We start from the raw sequence: 19,640 nt of genomic DNA on the forward strand, positions 1-19,640 counted from the left end.
CTTAGCTTCATCACTGGACAAGTGCTGGTATCACCACTATCCCCATGACAACAATTAAGACAGCCAATTCTGTGCCTCCTTTTGACAATGTTTTTTGTATTTTTAATAGCAGGATTCTTCGACTCTAAGGGTGGGGCTGTCACTTGACAAAACTGAATTGTGTGTGACTGGTGTGACTGTGTGAATGGAATAAGCAAAAAGCAAATTAACAGATTTCTTCTATACTGAACTTTATAAGCTTTGGTCAGAGTTATCAAAAATTTTCGTTCCCAGTGTGTCCGCCTTGTTGAAGGTCGAGGCAACGTCATGAGACCTAAGACGAGGGTTGCGCCCTTTTTTAGTTACCAGTCCTTCACAGGCGAGCGAAAAAAACTTTATTCGCATCCAGGATAAGTTGTTTACAAGGTATAGGCCACAAGGTGTTTAGTGCTTCACAAATGAATGATTCGTATGGAAATTCAATGCTACATGGATGCCATCTTCTTTAAAGCTTCAGGATTATTTTTCGAGCTACAGTGCTCATTCTGTCGTCGACAACTCTGAACAAACTTCAGCCAAGGTCTGCCTGACAAGTCGCCGCGCGCAAATTAGACTTAGTACTGTACTTGAAAAATTGAAATCCCTTTGTGTTATCCTGAGGAAATATGGCCAAACAGATCGGTGTAACTGTACCAGATTCCGAGACTTTAAGCTCTGAGAAGTCCAAACGTTTCACGGTAAGTGGGAATTTCGAAAACGTATCTTCTGAATTTTTTTTTTTTCAATCTTAGCTTTATTTGCTGAACTGTCCATGTGTCATCCCTTTCCAATGTTTGTTTTGTATTCGAGCTGATAGCGTTGACAGATTAAAACTGAAAACACGATAATCCTGCTGTTTACAAGCTGTTTTCATTCACAGATTAATTTAAGTTTTTATTGCTGTAAATTTGCCTTGAGTTTACTTTCATTCGTGTACATTTAGCTGACAATGTTACTCTTGAGAGTAAAACTTTGATCTGAAAAACAATTTGTGAAATCGTGTCCTCTCGATCACGCCGATAAGCTAAGGTTGTCATACTTCAATTTTCACTGCGCTACAAATCGAAGAGGCATAAGTCAACTCAGAAGAAGGTGCATTATATCTGTTGTCTGATTTAACCACTAAAAATTGGGTTTTACAAGACATACTTTGAGCTTTATACGAAGAACATTTCGTTTTCAGTCAAGGTGTTCTCTCATACTCAAAATTTTGGCATATTTAATTGAAAAAGTCACGGAAGTTTGTCAACCAGTTTCAAGGTGGAAGTTTTTGCTTTTTATTTTCCAGATTGAAATTTTTAAAGTGCTAACTTGCCCCTTTGAAAGGCCATGAGCCACACCCTTTATATTGGTATCAACCATGTGCTGCAGAGTGCAACCTTCCTGCATGATGGTGTGTCTAGGGAAGGGGTTAAAATAAGACCCCAGAGGGTAAATTTATTAAACTTCAGCTGAAGCATTCTCACTCAGTCAAGCGTTCAGTCAAGTCCTAATGTACTGCATCAAACAATTTTCCGTTTTTTACCAGGGACCTAAATTTTACAACTCCTCGTGTACCGAAATCGTCAACTCGTCCTCCTCTATCTCCTTTAAAAAAGCACTTAAGGCGTTTTTCTATAATAACTATGAGTAGTTTTAATTTTCTTGTAGCTTTTCTTTTCGTAATATATCCTTCCGTTTGACATTGTAATTGTATGAAATTGTAATTGTATCCGTCGTCGTGTTCTTATCTTCTTTTTTGATTTCATCTTGTAAAATAATAACTGAGGAGACCTAATTAATATAAGCTTCACAGTTTCCTTTAGGTCTCCTCGCCATTGTTACATCTATCTTTTTCTATTTTTTTTGTTTACATTGTATTTGTGGTGTGGCAAAATAAACTTACTTACTTACTTACTTACTATCCAGACCTGATCCAATCCAATGTACTGAAAAATATGGCGACTGGTACATTTATCCATATTTCTTAGCATAAAATGCACAGAAAACTTCTGTAAACTTCAAACCTAGCATACATAATGTTGTAAGTACAGGGACGTTTTTCACCCAAAAATGTGGCTTTCTACGAGCTTACTGGCTGTGTTATGTTTGCAAGGTATTGGGGTAAAATGTACAGTCGTCATCTTTTTCTGTAGGGTAGATTAAAACCGGTATTGCACATGGGTTGTTTCTTCTTAACTGCATTGTTTTCCATATTTTATCTCGTAAGGTGTACAAAGTTCTAGTCAAGCTGCCGGATGGAAGAACTTACTTTATCTTCCGAAGATACAATGAATTCTATAATTTGTATGAAAAGGTATGGTAATGGTGGTTACCTTAAACCTTACCTTAATAATGCAAGACAGTGTGCTCTTAACAGGAGTTGAACCTATAACCTTCTGATTACTAGTTTGGACACTCTATCACTGAACTACAGGAGACATTAAACTAGGTTCATGTGACAAACATCCTGTGAAATGGCTTCATGTTATTTTCAGATCAAGAAAGTTTATCCTGATATGAACATCAAGTTGCCGGGCAAACGTCGACTTGGAAATAACTTTGACCCTGGTTAGTGAACAAAGGCATATACATGTATGTTGTGGTTCAAATTACTTTAATTTGTTTTTTGCTTTGTAAAAAACACAGTGTTGTAATTTTTTGTTTCATTCCAATTAAATGTCAGAGTTTATAAAGATGAGAAGAGAAGGACTTAACGAGTTTACAAGCAAGATTATCAGCCATCCAAATGCAATCGAGCAGTAAGAATACATAGCTCTCTTTTATTCTTTTCTTTTACTGTATGTAGATTGAACAGTGAAACTTACATTTTGGGACAGGGGGGTGTCTATAGATGGTAGATCCCTTATAAGGAGACGCCTACAAGGCGATATCTCCTATTAATGTTATGGCATGCAAACAGATGTGAAAAACACACATTTTATTTTTGTGGGCATAAATTGGACGAGGAATACACAGACCAAGGCTTGGATAGGATAGGACCCACCGATCCAGTAGGGGAAGAGGAGCTTTGGGCACATGGTGCCATGCTGAGGGGGTGCCTCATACCTGTACTGCGGGGTGGCAATAGATGCTGGTATCCTAGGTCGTCCTGCAGAACTCAAAGAGGGCACTGCCCATAAGGGAACATCTGCTGTAGCAACAACTATTACTTTAATTGAAGATTTTTCCCATCAAAGGACTAAGTCCCGGGTATGTCCTGGACTGAACACAGCTAAAACAAAATGTGCAAAGTTTTCTCGCAGTCTTCCAAAATCTGCTGAACTTAACTTTTCTGTTAACCTTTTATTCAGCCCTGATGTGCGCCTGTTTTTATCACTGGATAATCCAAAGAACGCTCAAATTAATGATGATGCCGAGCAGTTTGGAGCAGATGAGGCTGATTCTCTGGTATTTATTTAGTTACTTAATATTTATTTTTAATTACTGGTCTGTCAGAAAAATAGAAGTTACGTGTTTTTGTTGAGGCAAAAAAAAGCAGGCTAGTTTGTTTATTTTTTGTCCTTTCCTTTTTTGCCTTAAGTTCCTTTAAGGATTGTAAACATGCGCTGAAAATATTTCCAAAAAGAAGGATGTATTAAAGCACTGACCTTTAATTTTAATTAACAAAATTATTACAGGCCAAGGTTTAGACATCTGTGATAATTCTTGGATCAGTTTAAAATTGTGAAATTTTAAAAAATGAAATGTAGCTTGCAAACTTTATATCATGAGCTAATTATCATGAGCCACATAATTTTAAAACAGTTGAGAATAATAATAATATTATTATTGTAAATAATATAATTTATAATTTTTATAAATACCATTAAATGTATTTAACATAAAAATTATAAATTATAATATTTACAATAATAATATTATTATTATAATTTCTCAACTGTTTCAAACTGTTTTATTATAAATCAGATTTATAACTTATTAATTTATATAATTTTTATTTCATTGCATAATTGTTTGTTAATTTTGGTTTTGCCATTAGGCTAAGGATCTTAACAGGATTGATCTTGGAGATTCATACAATCAAAAGTAAGTAAAGCTAGGGATCATCATCGATATAACCTATGCCAGCATTATTACATTATATAATTTACAACCACTTTCATTTCCACCATCAATTTTAGAGCCACAGTCATTAAAATGCTGTTCCTAGTTATGTACTTGGAATTGGTCAGGTTCCCTTGTTATAGGAAACTAATTAACTGCTGCCCGGGTTAGCTCAGTTCGTAGAGCACCAAACTGCTGAGCATGAGGTCATGGGTTTCAAACCCAAGCCAGACCAAATTATGCAGTTCCAGAAAATATCCTTTTTCTCCCCATAGATGGTTTTTTTTTTGTTTTGCATCCCCCTTCCCCCAGGAAATTCCAGTTTAGCTTCATACTTTGCTTCTAAAATTTTGTCTTTTAAGACCCTTCTCCCTCTAGGAATTTTCGATGCCCTTCCATGGGGTTGGTATGGATTTTTTTGGAACGTCTGCACATTACCCAGGGTTTTACAGTCAATCCACGTCACCAGTGCTGTCAATAAGTTTTGAAGTAGACGTCCCCACTGGAAAAGTAGGCGGCAGCCTACTTTTCGAGTGCCGAAGGCGCAAGCTTCCTAGGGGGGTCTGGGGACATGCTCCCCCAGAAAATTTTGAAATATACATGCTTTGAAATGCTTTTTTCAACGTTTTCCAGACAGTATTTGGGCCTTAAGAACAATCAAAATTAAGACTATATTAACCATATTCTATGTTTATTACAAGCGTTCTTTTCCTCAAAATCTCAATCACTGGCTTTTGGAAAAGAGTGAAATGATAAATTTTCAAATTGATTTAAAAAAAAGAAATTCAATGTTTTAAGTTCATGTTGTCCTTTTGACTTTGCCCTTTGGCGACCTGGTGTACAATAATTGCTAACAATACTGAAGTTAAAGTAAGTTGTTCATATCAGATTCATATGCACTTTCTTCTGACATGCGAAAGCCTGGGATCTAGTCCTGTGAAAATGTCCCAGGCGTTCAACCACCCTTCGATCACCTCGATCTGCTTCAACTTTTTATACTTCCACTGAAAGGTTAACACGTTTAAAACTACTGAAATGTGCCTTTACTTAGACCCAGATGTTTGAGCCGGATGTTTTACAATTATTTTGCGTGATCTTTTCATTATTTTAAGCCGGTTTCTTGCTGGATCCTGTTCTCTGAAAATGTCGCAGCCGTTCCATGACCCCTTCGATCAATTTCCATCGCACGTGGCAAAGGCAAACACGTTTAAAACTCCTAAAATGCGCCTTTATTTCGACTCAGGCATTAGAGGCGGACGTCTCACAATTATTTTTGTTGGATCTTTTCCTTATTTAATAAGTTTCTTACCAAAATTAACACTAAAGTGAGACGAAAGTAGCCGGCCGAAGATTGGCCAGTAGCCGGCTGTTTTGGCCGGCTACCGGCCCTTATTGACAGCACTGCGTCACGCGTGACCAGTATTTCCGAGAATGAAATGAACATTTGAATTCCTCTTTGTAATGTCCTGCGTTTGAATGGAATGTTGAACATTTCTCTGGAAATCTTTCCGAAAAAGGCGCATTAACTGAAAAAAAAAAAAAAAGATTCAAAATACATGGAAAATTTTTATTCTTGAAATACTTAATGGTGTAATATAAAGAAAAATTCATAGCTTTATACCGTCAATAAACTAGGGAAATTTCTATGAGAAGTCTGAAATCTTGTTGGCGATGTTCAAAACTGACATGTAAACTTCAAAACTCTGTTCAAATTTTAAAAATACCGGTCACGTGTGTTGTGGATTGACTGTAAAATAACTGAGGAGAGGGTGCTGCTTTTGCTTTGGCATCTTCAAATCATTCATACAACCTTCATGAGGCTTGGATGCCCATGCAGAAATGATGGTCCCATCTCCAATAATTTGGGTACATAAAAGAACCACTGAGGACATAGTGAACCCTGGCTGTGACCACCCTCAGTGCCAACGTGTGGTCAGTTTGCTGCGTGATTCTCTGAAAGGCTTCTGAGTGAATGAGACCACAACTCTGTATAACAGCCAGAAGTCAATGAGTGGGATTTGCAGTCTGCAGTCTGCAAATGTCATACACCGGTTTTTTCCCAGCACTCGGCAAATCCCACTCATTGACTTCTGGCTGTTATACAGAGTTGTGGTCTCATTCACTCAGAAGCCTTTCAGAGAATCACGCATGACGAGTGCTGGGAAAAAACCGGTGTATGACATTTGCAGACTGCAGACTGCAGTGCAGTCTGCAGTTATTTCTGATATTCCAGGGTTTAGTTCATTTCTGGTATATTCTAACATTCCACAGACAAATTGTTCAAACAAATCGGATGTCAATATCCCACCGCATTCCAAACTTTCTTTGCTGAAGAATTACTTAATAGACAAGTATTAGTCGGCTACTTGTTATCATACAATGATAACCTATTAAGAAGAAAAAGAAAGAATCGTACCTTGAATCCGTCGAAGCCATTTCTTATGAACCTGTACAGCCAAAGACAACTTGGGAATGAGGCTGTTGTAACTTTACGTGGGAAAAATCAACCTCATCGATTTCCAATTTTTTTTTTTGACGTTGCTTTATTGATTATGACGTCACCTTTATTCTTATGTTTCAATGTGTATTATAATTTTACAACAGTCTGCAGTCTGCAGTCTGCAGTCTGCAAATGTCATGCACCGGGAAAAAGCCAGGACGCAATGCTCCGTGAAATTAAATTTATGCATTTAATTTCCTTTACCTTTATAATGTAGAGCATTGATTTCTGAGACTTAAGTTTCAATGGTTTCTTTCTCAAATTTTTTAAAAGTAGGGGCAATTCTAAACTGACACCTCAGTTCTTTTTGTGTAGCATACTTTCTTGAGCAGCGTTTGTTTCAGTTTGAAACAAAATACCCCTGGAATCGTAGTTTTCTGACTTGACTGAATATGAAACCTCTGCATTTGCCGTAATTTCCTTCATTTGAAAATAATTTCCTAGTTGGTGTTAATTTTCTTTAAATTTTCAAACTGAATTTCTCCTGAATTCATGTTAATTTAAGTCACATTTGAGTTTAAATACTCTTAATGAACACAAGTGTTAATTTCCTGTAACAAAGTAGTTTCTTCAGTCTATTTACCATCTGACTTGTAAAATTAAGTAAAATTGTAGCATTTGGTGTGTATTGTATTTCTCATCAGTGCATCTTAAATTCTCATTGTACAGGGCAAAGCCAAGCGATTTCTCGTTTCTCAAAGTGATTGGCAAGGGAAGCTTTGGAAAGGTATCCCAGTCAAATACTTTGAAACCATTTAACATAAAAATGGATTGTTTTAATGCAGTGCACAGTATTGTCAGTACTAGATCTAACCACTTGTTTTCTGATGCCAGGTTTTCCTTGCTAAAAACAAACAAGAAGATCAGTTTTATGCCATCAAAGTTCTCTATAAACAAGCAATTAGGAAACGAAATGAGGTTTGTAAATCAATGACACACCATCTATGAAATAAATGACAGTACCACTTAGGAGTAGTTCATATGTACGTTGCCTTTCAGTAGAATATAATGCAGACAAAGTTAATAAAAGAAATTAAGTTCGTCGGTAAAGCGATGTATGAATCGGTTTGTGGAATCAAGTTCGTCCAGACGTTTCATCTGTCTGCTCCAGACGGATAAAATGTCTGACATGCGTGTGAGTGAGTTCAGAGGTCAAAGTTCTGGCTATTGTTCACTATTGCAATATCAAGTCCTGAAAGCCAACTTTCTGCCTTGCTGACACCTGTCTGTTACAAGTGTACAATGCACTCTTGTCATGGACAGCAGATGAAGTCCTCGTGGATCAAAGAAAAATACAGAAAATCACTGAGATTACAGAGTTGCATGCTCTCTATTACTGCATCAACAGATCTAGACGAAAAGTCCACAGGTGCACAGTTGGGTGGTTTTTTGAGTGAAGCTGAATTGCTAGAGATACTAGGACATTAAAATGATTGTATACTTTTTCTTTTCAACATTTAGGCAAAGCACATTATGGCAGAAAGGAATGTTTTGTTGAAGAATGTTAAACATCCATTCTTAGTGGTGAGTGTACATTTAATAAAACATTTTAATTAATGATTAGTTGGTGTACCTTGCAGCTGTTCTAATAGAATGTTTAATTGTATTTAAAATTTTGCTTATGCTTAGTGTGCTATAAATATACGGTTGAAACCTTCAATATGGCCATCTCCTAATAATACGGCCACCTCAGTATTATGGCCCAGTGAAACCCCCATACATTTCCTTGTAAAAGAACCCCTGGCCCCATTGTAAAATCCCAATGTGTATATTCCTTAATAAATTCACGTTGTTAATACGGCCACTCACACCAAATTTACATTCTAAAGGACAGATAAGTAATGTCAAACGAAAAGCAGTTTGTTCCTGTTTGTAAAATTCAGTTTCAGTTATCTTACTATGTAAAGTAGTTCCATAATTTTCAATTAAATGCTATCTGCATTCTGGATGCGTAATAACAGTTGGTTAACAAGTGCAACTGTTGTGATGTAACTGTGATGATGTTACTTGAAAGAAAGCAGCCATGAAATTTGACCCTACCACATAAATGCAGCCACCCTGTTAATACGACCAAATTTTCAAGGTCTATTGGTGGCCGTATTAACAGGGTTCCACAGCATAACAAGCCTTTTCTGTTGATATCTTTAACAGGGGTTACATTACTCATTTCAAACACAAGACAAATTGTACTTTGTTTTGGATTATGTCAATGGAGGAGAGGTACACTACTGTAATTTCATCAATCCACTTGTTCCACTTGTTCTTCTATGCCTCACTGTTACTCATCATGTAGGGGCCAGAATGGTCCTTGAAAAATGATTGCCGATCTGGGCAAATATTTCGGGGAGTCTCGAAATCTCGGCATCTTAAACTAGAGTCTTGGCATCTCAAGGTTGTAAAAAATAAAGTGGTTTTCGGAATCTTAAATTTTTTATTTTGAATCTCGGAGTCTCGCAAGCCAAGTATTCAAGTCTGAATGAACTGTCATTAAACAACAACAAATCAACGAATAGTGAAAAACTAAAAACAGCTAAACACCGCAATCATGCAGGCTGTGAAACATGTAGGCTTGGATAAATTCTGCTTGTAAATTGCCGTGTTATGCCTAAAAAAGAGCAAGGCTGATTTCACGGCTTCTCGCGCTTGGATTTTTGATGTGCATTGTCTCGGGCTTGGATTTGAAAAAAAATAGTCAAGTCTCAGTCTTGGATTTTAAATGAGAGTCAACAAGTCTTGGCTTCTTGGCGAGTCTCGAATTTTACCATTCTATAGCCCTTCATGTGAAACAAGCATTGCAACTGATGATAGTTGGCTGTAAAATTCTCAGACTTCACTCTGACAAATAATAATTATCATGCTTTTTTTCTATCATCAGTTGTTCTTTCATTTACAAAAAGAGAGATACTTTCCAGAACCAAGGTCAGTACAAATACAGCATTTTAACCCAACAACATTCCACAACATGCAAGGGCATTGATTCAGTGAAAACAAAAATGGTAGTTGCAGAAATTCCTATTAAATTCACTTCCAGAATTTCCATAACCTTTTAAAGTTTGTATACACTACCTTTACCATCATTGTTTTTAACTTGCATTCTGATAAGGTATACAGAAATTTATGCCATGAAACTTAAATTTAGTGCATTCATAATTAATAATAAACCCTTCAAATATATTAAAAATGATTTTAAGCAAGAAAAGAACAACCTTGGTTAACTTTAAATGCCAGGCTGTGTTAATCAGTTTTTGAACATTTTACATCAGAAGTTAAAGAATAAAAAAGAATTTATTGATTTATATATTTGCAAGCAAATGATGAGAAGTTACAATAATTTATTTAGCAACGAATTTTGGTGTCATCTTGTCTTACAGGGCGAGATTCTATGCTGCAGAAATAGCATCAGCAATTGGATATCTTCATTCACTTGGAATAATTTACAGGTTTGTTAGAAGTCATCATTCAAACGATGACAGCTTATAAAAGTCTTAAATTAATTTCTGAAATGTTATGTTAAGAAGATCATGAACGTTAAGAATTATTCTTTGAAATTATGTTTCTTGTTCTGTGACCAATCAGAGGCGAAATCAAACCACAACAATAGTTACCGTTACAGCTTGCTAGCTAATTCAATTTTTATCTTGTAATCTGATTGGTTTCTCTTCCCAACTGGCACAATTAACATTCCACAAATATTTCTATTTTTCGCCTTTTTTTTTGTGTTACTCATGATTTCCCTACCTCACCTAAATTCTATTTGTTCTGTCTTTGATTGTAATAACTGTAATAATATTAATTTTATCTTTAAACAGTTGTAAGTCTGGCCTGCCTAGATTAGCTCTCATTACCTGCGGGCCAGTCTCTCTTTTTTGCTACATTTTTGAATTTTTGAATAAACTTGAACGTAAACTTGATTTCTGTTTTTTTCTTTTTTCCAGTTTTCTTAGTTTCACAGTAAAGTCTTACTAAATGTCATTTCTTTGTTTGTTGGCATCACAGAGACTTGAAGCCAGAAAACATTCTTCTAGATCACAAGGTTGGTACCGAGAGCACATACATTATTAACCCTTTAAGCCCTAAAGTAACAATCATCTATTTTCGCCTCACAGTAGGGACTTTAAACAACCACGACAGCAACACCAATGAAAATATAACTTAATTGAAAATCTAAGTTTGCATTCCTTGCACTACTTTGCGATTATTCTAATAAGTTCAATTTGTACAATGTGGCTGGACTATCGAGTATTAGAACTGGTGGGAACCTTAACTGTATTCAAGTTTTGGCAGAGAATATAAAATTACAGTCATCTGCTCACATTCTCCTCAGAACCTTGAATTCGCTCACGATTGTTGTTTGGGCAAGGGTGTTAAGAAAATGTACCAAAATAATGCTGATGCAGGGCCATTGTTTTCCTCATAAATGATATTGTTTATTGCCATGGTAGATCTTAAGGTCCCTAATGTAAGAGTACAGAACATTGCTAAAGAGTAATTTAATGGCCAACATTTTTACCTCATTACCGACTAAAACGGCTCAAAGTTCTCTGGTGTGCATCCCATGTTAACAATGAGCATGGTTTTCAAGACCCAGTAAAGAGTAAACTAAAGGTGGTTTTACATATGATCAATAAAATTTCATTTCTGTTTGGTATGCATTTTAGGGTCATGTTGTTTTAACAGACTTTGGACTCTGTAAAGAAGGAATAGAACCTTCAGGAACAACGTCAACGTTCTGCGGCACACCTGAGGTACGCTTAGAAAGGATAAAATGTCATGCTGACAGAAAATCAAATAGTTCGCCTATTTATAGAGGTATTTTTCAGTCAGGTACACAGGTATATTGTCCAGTTTCTGAAATAATCCATACCCACCCCATGGAAGGTCATTGGAAATTCCTTAGGGGGAGAGGGGTCCTTAAAGCCAAAATTTTAGAAGCAAAGTATGAAGCTAAACTGGAATTTCCTGAGGGGAGGGTGGGGGGGGGGGGAGGTGCAAAACAAAAACCTTTCATGGGGGGAGTATGGATATTTTCTGGAACTCCACATTCGGAAAAAGGAAAATATCTGAGTTCTTCCAACATGAGTCAAACCTATGATCTTCTGAATTTGAGTTCGGATGCCTTACCACTGAACTATGGCCTGACTTCCATGAGTTTCATGACTGTAGCTCAGTGGTAGAGCATCCAAACTATTAATAATATTGGAAGGACATAGGTTCGACTCCTGTTGACATCACGTTTCTTTCACGTGTTGAACTCTGGGTCAAAATGATTTCAAACTAATTTGTATTAAAATCCCTTTGTTCTTGAGTTATAACCTAACCTAGACTACGAGTAGTCCCCCATTTTTCCTTAGGGATAGTAGGGCAAGCGAAACGCGAGCGCGCGTGAAAATCACCCTACGCGTGTTGCCTTTTCTCGCGTGGGGTGATTTTCACGCGCGCTCACGTTTCGCTTGCCCGACTATCCCTGAGGAAAAATGGGGGACTACTCGTAGTCTAAACCTAACCTATAAGAAAGGGAAGCAAAAACAAAAACAAAATTAGTTTGAGATCATTTGACTTAAAAATTTTAAACTACGTTTGTTAATAATAATTTATTATATTATTAATGAAAAAGTGTCATGTTCCCCTCTCTCCTGTCAATTCTCCGTAAGGCTAGCAATTAATTAAGAATTTCTGATTCTATAAATCTCTTTAACAAATGCAGTACCTAGCCCCCGAAGTTCTTCGGAAGCAGGAATATGACAAAACTGTGGACTGGTGGTGTCTTGGTGCAGTCTTATATGAAATGATGTATGGTCTGGTAAGAAAAAAAAGTAATTAATTTAACCTACTCTGATTATCACGGGGAATTTTTAGCTTTTAGAGATTATACTTTTACTTTCTTATATTAATTATGTAAGTCTAAACGTTTTTCAGCCTATGCTGCAAGTTTTAGTCAACTTGAAAGTATGTATCTATCTATTATATCTAAAAATTCCAACGTTGATCTTTCAACTTTCTTTCACCCCTTAGCATGGTTGGAGCCCTTTAATGGCAGTGCAATGGCTGAATTCAAAATACAGTGGGCGGGAGGGGGAGGGGAAAGCAGGGGTGGGGTGGGGTGGGGTGGAGTAAGAATGCCCTGTCGCTCATTCCCCTCCCACTCTGCTTTCAATCTCTTTCACTCTCATCTCCCAACCTTCTGTTACTAGTAGGATAAGCCCTGCCTAATTTTTCGTCGTCTGTGTCCCCAGATCATTTTGTGTAAGCTAATTCTGTTTGACCTGTTCGGGTGCTTTTGCTGAAAATTTAAGGTGTAGAACTTTTAACAGAAAGGAATCCTATTCCCCGGTTTTTACGAGCTGTTGCTGGGTTTAGAAAAGTGCTAGCTGATCTTATTTCGCATTAATTTGCCCCTCCACTAAACGAAAGGAATATTATATTATTTTGAGCACTCAGTTTTCTGAAAAAAATAAGATTTTCTTTTACAGTCAATCCAAGTCACGCGTGACCGGCATTTTTTCAATTTAAACGGATTTTGCAATTTACATGTCAGTTTTGAACATCGCCGGCGAGATTTCAGAGTTCCCGTAGTACTTTCCCTAGTTTATTGACGGTATAAAGCTATGGATGTTTCTTTACATTACAGCATTAAGTATTTCAAGAATAACAATTACATCCCAAGCATTTTGAATCTTTTTTTCAGTTAATGCGTCCGTTTGGGAAAGATTTTAGAGAAATGCGTTTGAAACATTCCCAAAATGCCGGACATTTACAAAGAGAAATTCGAATGTTCATTTCATTCTCGAAAATACGGGTCACGCGTTTCGTGGATTGACTGTAAACTAAATCCGAATTTCTGAGGCAATGAAGTCATTCCGAACAGATATCCGCTGAAATGAACTGTTAGGTTTCCTTAGTGGTCTGAACCGTTGTTGTTGTTGTTGTTTTTTTTGCCTTGGCCAAAAAACTCATATACGCCCTTTTTGCAGAGAGCTCTAAATCCGTTATTGCAGGCTCCTCGACTGAGGCTTATACATGCAAAGTATTACTTTTAATGTAGTGTTTTACCCATAGCTTTCTTCTTTCAGCCGCCGTTTTACAGTCGGGATACAGCAGAAATGTATGAAAATATCCTTCACAAGCCACTCCGCCTTAGAACCAATATATCAGCCAGTGCAAGAAATGTTCTTGAAGGAGTAAGTGTATGAATCGATGTCTTTTTCCTGACCTCTGTTACAGTTCGGCAATTGTTTTATTATTGTTTTTTTTTTTCAGCTTCTTCAGAAAGATCGTTCAAAAAGACTTGGAGTAGGAGAAAACGATTTTGTAAGTTACCTCATTCTTTGTTTTTGTCATCCTGGCCCGCCTAGATTGGCTTTGCTACCTGCGGCACCAAGAAATTGTACATGTAAATTTATACAAGCACCTAATAAAGTTGAAGTTTGACTCTAAACCCATTACAAAAAAAAAAAAAGAAGAAAAGGTTAACATGTTAACCCTTTAAGCCCTAACAGTGATCAGCATCAAATTTCTCCTTGTAATATCAATGCTTATTCAACCCCTGAGGTCATGAAAATTAAGGATATGATCACCCACGGATATGATCACCCACGGTGAATGTTCTTGATATTCTATTAACTTCTCCCCGTTACTTTTATAAGAAGAGTATAGGAACATGATAGGAGAATTTGTTCTTTGTTATTAGAGGTTGGGTGTATCATTGGTAATACTACCTTCCGTTATAATTAACAGTCTGGCATTAGGGTCGAAACTATAAACTACAGAGAATTTTCATTTTTGTATTTTGCTATGAAACTGCTCGGAATGCCTTTTATCGTGTATTGTAAGTTACTACACTTTGAAAAAATTGTAATGATTTTGACAAGCGTTACGTACTTTGTAAAGCGTGAGTGCCAGAGTTGTATCTGATGTGTAGAGTGAAGCGGAAGACTTACACTTCTTTGTGTGCGCAGTCATGTGTTCTAAAATAAAACAAAATTCCGCTTCGTTACGCCCGTCCAAGAAAGCCCTGAAAACGCTACGGTTTCCATGATGTTCAGGGTTTTATTTTTGTTTCATTTAATCGTATCTAGTCTTTTCTTAATGCATTGTTGTAATTTTAAGGACGGTGCCTACTAATACCGAAGTATTTTTGTGCGGTTTATGACTATGCAGGAAAAGCAGATCTTAGCAAGGCCTATTGGAATCCAAAAAGAAAATTGGGGGTAACCACGCATTTTTCAGAGAAAATTAAGCAACAATATCTCTAAAAAACGCTAAAATATAAAGCAATGTATGGGATTTTTTCCTAAATTGAACGTTAATTATCTCTGAAAAATGCATGGTTACCCCCAATTTTCATTTGAGATACCAAGAGCATTTGGTAAGTTCTGCTTTCTCCACATAGATTTAAACCGCGAAAAAATATCCCTGTATTAGTAGGCACCACCTATAGGAAACCCGAGTATCTCGAGATGCGCAGAACGTATGCGCAGTAACAATAGTAGGCACCGTCCTTAATTAAAGTTAGTATCAAAATGTTTTAATTAGTCCTCAAAACCCCTTTTGGGAGTAACTAACACCGGTTGTACGTTTTTTTCCGGTTGACACCGGATGCATCATGTTTTCCCGCGCTTTTAGGTTGTCAACGGTTCCCGGCGATGACGTGTTTTCCCGCGCTTTGCGTAGGTTCTAAATAATGGCCAACATTCGCTTGTTTCAAATTTTGTTTTCATTTGATAGGAAGAAATCAAGAACCATCCATTTTTCCGAACCATTGACTGGCAAATGTTATACGACAAAAAAGTTGACCCACCTTACAATCCTAACGTGGTAAGTGAAGGCCGTCATTCTTCTTGGCTTATTCGTGGCGTATCAGTGTTTTCCAGTGATATTTTATTAGAGGACATTAAAAGCATTGTAACTTTGACATGTTACTTTTGTCAACAGACGGGGCAGCTAGACTTGAGACATTTTGATCCCGAGTTTGTACGAGAACCAGTACCAGGTATTGTATTTTCCTAAAATATTCACTTGCCAAAAAACAGCAAATCCCCATCTCCCCTCTCCATAAAAGACCTTACTGTAGAAAAGTATATCACGTTAGCATTTATCGAAATGGTCACACTTCCAGACTCGAAACATCTGTCCCCGTGTAGTTTCCTTAGAATGAGACGAAACTTTGCTCCACATTGTCTCTCGTCACCCAGGGCCAAGTTGTTCAAAGTTCGATTAAGCTAATCCTGGATTAACGAGAACTTTGATTCGAGTTTAAGTAAGATTTTTGCAAGAAGAGTTTGTCCCTCAGTTTGGACTTTGACTTTCCTTACCATTAGCGTAAAATTAGACTTTAAAAATATTTTTAATGAGCGCGCTGAAACCTCGGTTATCTTTTAATCGTGGATTAGCTTTAAACGGGTTTTGAACAATCGGGCCCAGGTGAATAAATTTCTACCGGCAACATACTGCGGGGGTAACCCTGCGAGGGACTAGCATCCCAACCAGGGAGGTGTAACAATATTGCTAGTTGCTTCATGTTACAGAAAGCGGGTTAAGCTCCTGTTTTGTGGGCTTCCTGTGGCTCGTGGTACAAGTTTACGTATTACCTACCTTTAAAGTCATTAGCCAGAACAACCTTGTACAGCGGAAGCAACATATCATTAGCACTGTTCAAAAGCTTACAATTGAATGGTCTCTTCAAGGGCCTCTGTAATTTCTACTTCCTTCCGTCACTGAGATATAAGCACAGGCTTACTTGTAACAACGCCTCTAATATGTACTAAATACGTAAGCAAAATAATTCTTTTTCGTTGATTTGAAAAAGCATTTGATACGTTTTTGCTAATCTTCCAAACTGAAATGAACGGCAACATGTAAGTTTTGATTCATTTTTCTGCTCATATAGCCCACACCTAACGATCAAAAACGCATCGGCGTTTACAAAGGTATCCCCTTTTCACACGTCCATTCTCAAAAGATATGTTTCTGGTCTCCACTTTTAAATGCGTTTTCACCGTCACCGTCGGTAAGCTCCATTTCCATTAGCGTTTTGGATTGTTTTAGTTTGAGAACGTACATTTTTGTCTCTGCCTCTTTTTTTCTTTCAACAGGATCAGTGGGGAAGTCAGCTGATTCAACATTCTGCGCCAGCGTCGACGACCCCGATGACGCGTTTGTGGGTTTCACGTATGTCGCTCCGATGGAAGAAGTACTTCACGAATGACAGTCTGCTTCAGTGATGTAGAAAATGCATGCGCTTCTTTATGTCCTATGTGTGCTAAGAATTCGCCCGCCAGCGGCTCAAGTGTTTGTGGTGGCGTGGGTGACCTGTGGGCTTAGAAGTTAGATGGTTCGTGTCCTGTGCTCTGGCCTCTGTAGCCGTTTATTTAGGTGTCACGCAAACACTCATCCCTCTGCGTGACGACTTGTTTAGCCTGCAGAAACAGGCGTTATTATTTTGCGTTTCGCCAGAAAAAAACGCAAACTGAAAAAGCAAAAATAACGCCTGTTCTGCAAGCTAACTTGTTAAGAGATCAACGTGCCGTCTGTGTGATGAATTGTGGGAAGCGCAGAAATATGGACTGCGAGAAAAATGCTTTGTGAGTTGAAAAGGGGAGAAGTCAGTCTATCTTTCCATTTATCCGCTCAAAATTTTTTTTCGCCCAAGCTTTTTGGTTTTGCATTCACCTCCTTGTTTTTTGTTTTGTTTTTTCTTTTTTTCATTCCCTCATCTGAAAGCCTGTACCAGCCTTATCTCTACTCAGCTGTAACCCTTGGTTTGCGAGATTTGTTATGAAAACGTTTTACGTAACGTTCGGTGAAATCGCAAGTTAAGCGACATGAAAATTCATATAAGGAAAAGGCTTGGGAAATTTAATGTGTTTCGTGATAGACGAATGAACTTGTCTCATGGCTCGTGTGAGAGGTAGTTATAGCGTACACTTGTTCGATTTACATGATATTAATGCTGGTGACGCGACGTTTTTAAAAGTGTTGTCCCTCGTGTAACCGATACTGTCCGGCAACGATCGTGCAACCGTGGCTTTGAGACGGCAGAGATTTAATCGCATATCAGAGGGAATGTCATTTTGACTTGCGATTAAAAAGGCTGAACGTCACCACAGAAGTAAGGCGAAAAGAGTTATGCTATTTCCTTGAAAATTACATGCTCTACTGACAGTACCTGCGTTTGTTAGCAAGCTGGAGTTCGTCCCGTTCTAACCAGTTTGTAAATTTGAATGGTCACCCCTCAGGATTTCATCCACAAACTCGAAAGTCAGCACCGCATCTTTCAGCCGCATAAATATTACCACGGCAAAGTGCTCTTCAATGACCCTCATTTGGCACATTCCTTGATTTACACCCACGTACTAAAAAGTTAGAATCATGTTGTACAGAATACTAAACAGCAAGCTTTCATTTCAGGGGTCACATAAAATTTTAAGAGTTCGTCCACAGACTGAAAGTTAGAAAAACGTTAGCCTGTGAACAGGCTAGTACCAAGGTTGGTCTTAGCCCTATACCCCACTCGGGAGCCCGTTCACAGGCAAGACAAACGTCTGATCAAGATGCTTAAAAAAAAAGGTTGTAAGCTAAGTGAATTGAAAAGTGTAGTTCATACGCTTGCCTAATGGTGAATTTGGACAATAGTGGGGTTAAATGTGTTAGAGCAGTGTGTTTCTTGATTGTGCCCTGTCACCTATGGTTTGAAAGGCATGACGTTTCGTTGATTTGATCAATGGAACCACTATAACTCGGATAGTCTCAAAAACGAAGATCCGAAGACCCAAAACGAAACCCTCCTCTTTTTTCGAGTTGTTCGTAGAAAACGTCCCCGCCGAAAGTAAGATAATTACAGTGCGACTACTGTTCCAGGGGTCACTTAAACAAAACTGGCCAATCAGATTACAGGACAAGAACAATGAATTTCAACCAAAGCCGATTGAACCAATCACGAGTGGTAGGAAAACAACGATTGAAACCCCAAAGTTTTGAATTATTCACTATGCGTATCCTGTGATCTGACTGGTCAGTTTTGTTTAAGAGACCCCGGTAACAGAATTCGCATGGTAAAACTTCTGGTATTACAGTGAGAGAAAAGGAAAGCTTACTGTTTCTAGGTCTTTGTTTTCGTACAGGTTTCTGGTTTCTTGGTCTTTGGATCTTCGTTTTCGACACTGCCCGCAACTATTTAGAATCAAATCGTTCAAATTGATTGAAAAGTTTTTAAATTTAATTTATTGATAATTATGATACGGTTTATACAGATAAGTCATTTAGAGTTCACAGAGTGTATAAAGACTTGGTATTTATGTATTTAGCTTATTACACGTAATTAGGTCTTATGGAAAACTTCGAATGGCGTTGAAGTGTGTAACGTCAATTCACAGCTTGCATTGCAGTTATGTGCGGAAGAGGATGGCAAAAAACTTATCCTTCGCACTTCTTCCTGGTTGCTTCTGCTAACAATCTCCTTTTCAGGAATACACTCGATCTGTGGCTAGATTTACGAAGTCTTCCTGAGTTCAGCCTCTCACGCAGTCGTTTTTAGGGGACTCGTATTACCTCGTCCCCACGAGTCTTCTTAAACCGACTGTATGGGGGGTTATCCTAAGTTAATATGTTTAACAGCGGACTATACTTATTAAGAAACAATACTTAGGAAGGCCTTGCGACTCTGGTCCCTTGCCTATTTCCCGCGCAATTTTAACCCGCGGAAAGGCCATCATTGCATCATTTAGCCACGCCATAATTCAAACTATTTGATTGGTTAGCCTTATATTCCAAATATGGTACTTGCTTGTTTCAAGAAACACTACTTTTTATCTGTTCGCTAGATGCATGGTGCATGAACATAAAATAAAACTTCCACTATACTTGAGATGTTTCATTTTATTTGCTTTTTGTGTCAATCCAAACGGAGGTGTTCCTGATACACTCTCAGCTGGATGGTTGGAGCCGAGTGGAGGTGTGAAAAAAAAAAAAGATCTCGCGGGAAGATCATTACTGGAATTCAAATTTAGTTTGCTTGGAGTGGACGACTATTGCTTCAAGATGGCAGCCTTCCATTGGATAAAGGAAAACGGATTGAAAT

General features: G+C 37.7%; 1 protein-coding gene across 1 annotated transcript; it reads left to right on the forward strand.

Annotated features, from left to right (window-relative positions):
- Positions 1-371: 371 nt before the first annotated feature.
- Positions 372-19,427, forward strand: LOC146487045 (serine/threonine-protein kinase Sgk1-like). The gene is made up of 20 exons (XM_085091740.1): positions 372-716; positions 2,228-2,314; positions 2,496-2,568; positions 2,684-2,759; positions 3,312-3,408; positions 4,001-4,047; positions 7,235-7,292; positions 7,400-7,483; positions 8,027-8,089; positions 8,717-8,785; positions 9,441-9,484; positions 9,937-10,005; positions 10,562-10,598; positions 11,224-11,310; positions 12,270-12,365; positions 13,636-13,743; positions 13,823-13,873; positions 15,290-15,379; positions 15,497-15,554; positions 16,657-19,427. Exons 1-20 carry the CDS (start codon positions 645-647, stop codon positions 16,767-16,769), a joined length of 1,479 nt encoding a protein of 492 aa, XP_084947866.1. The 5' UTR covers positions 372-644; the 3' UTR covers positions 16,770-19,427.
- The last annotated feature ends 213 nt before the right edge of the window (positions 19,428-19,640 follow it).

This window comes from Pavona decussata, unplaced genomic scaffold, assembly GCF_977016875.1.
Source record: "Pavona decussata unplaced genomic scaffold, jaPavDecu1.1 SCAFFOLD_19, whole genome shotgun sequence".
NCBI lineage: Eukaryota > Metazoa > Cnidaria > Anthozoa > Scleractinia > Agariciidae > Pavona > Pavona decussata.

Bases quoted from the DNA above. Each gene is read 5' to 3' on its own strand.
- LOC146487045 (XM_085091740.1), top strand. From the start codon at position 645: ATGGCCAAACAGATCGGTGTAACTGTACCAGATTCCGAGACTTTAAGC. The intron at 717-2,227 runs GTAAGTGGGAAT...TTATCTCGTAAG, and splicing joins AGAAGTCCAAACGTTTCACG to GTGTACAAAGTTCTAGTCAA. The intron at 13,744-13,822 runs GTAAGTGTATGA...TTTTTTTTTCAG, and splicing joins CAAGAAATGTTCTTGAAGGA to CTTCTTCAGAAAGATCGTTC.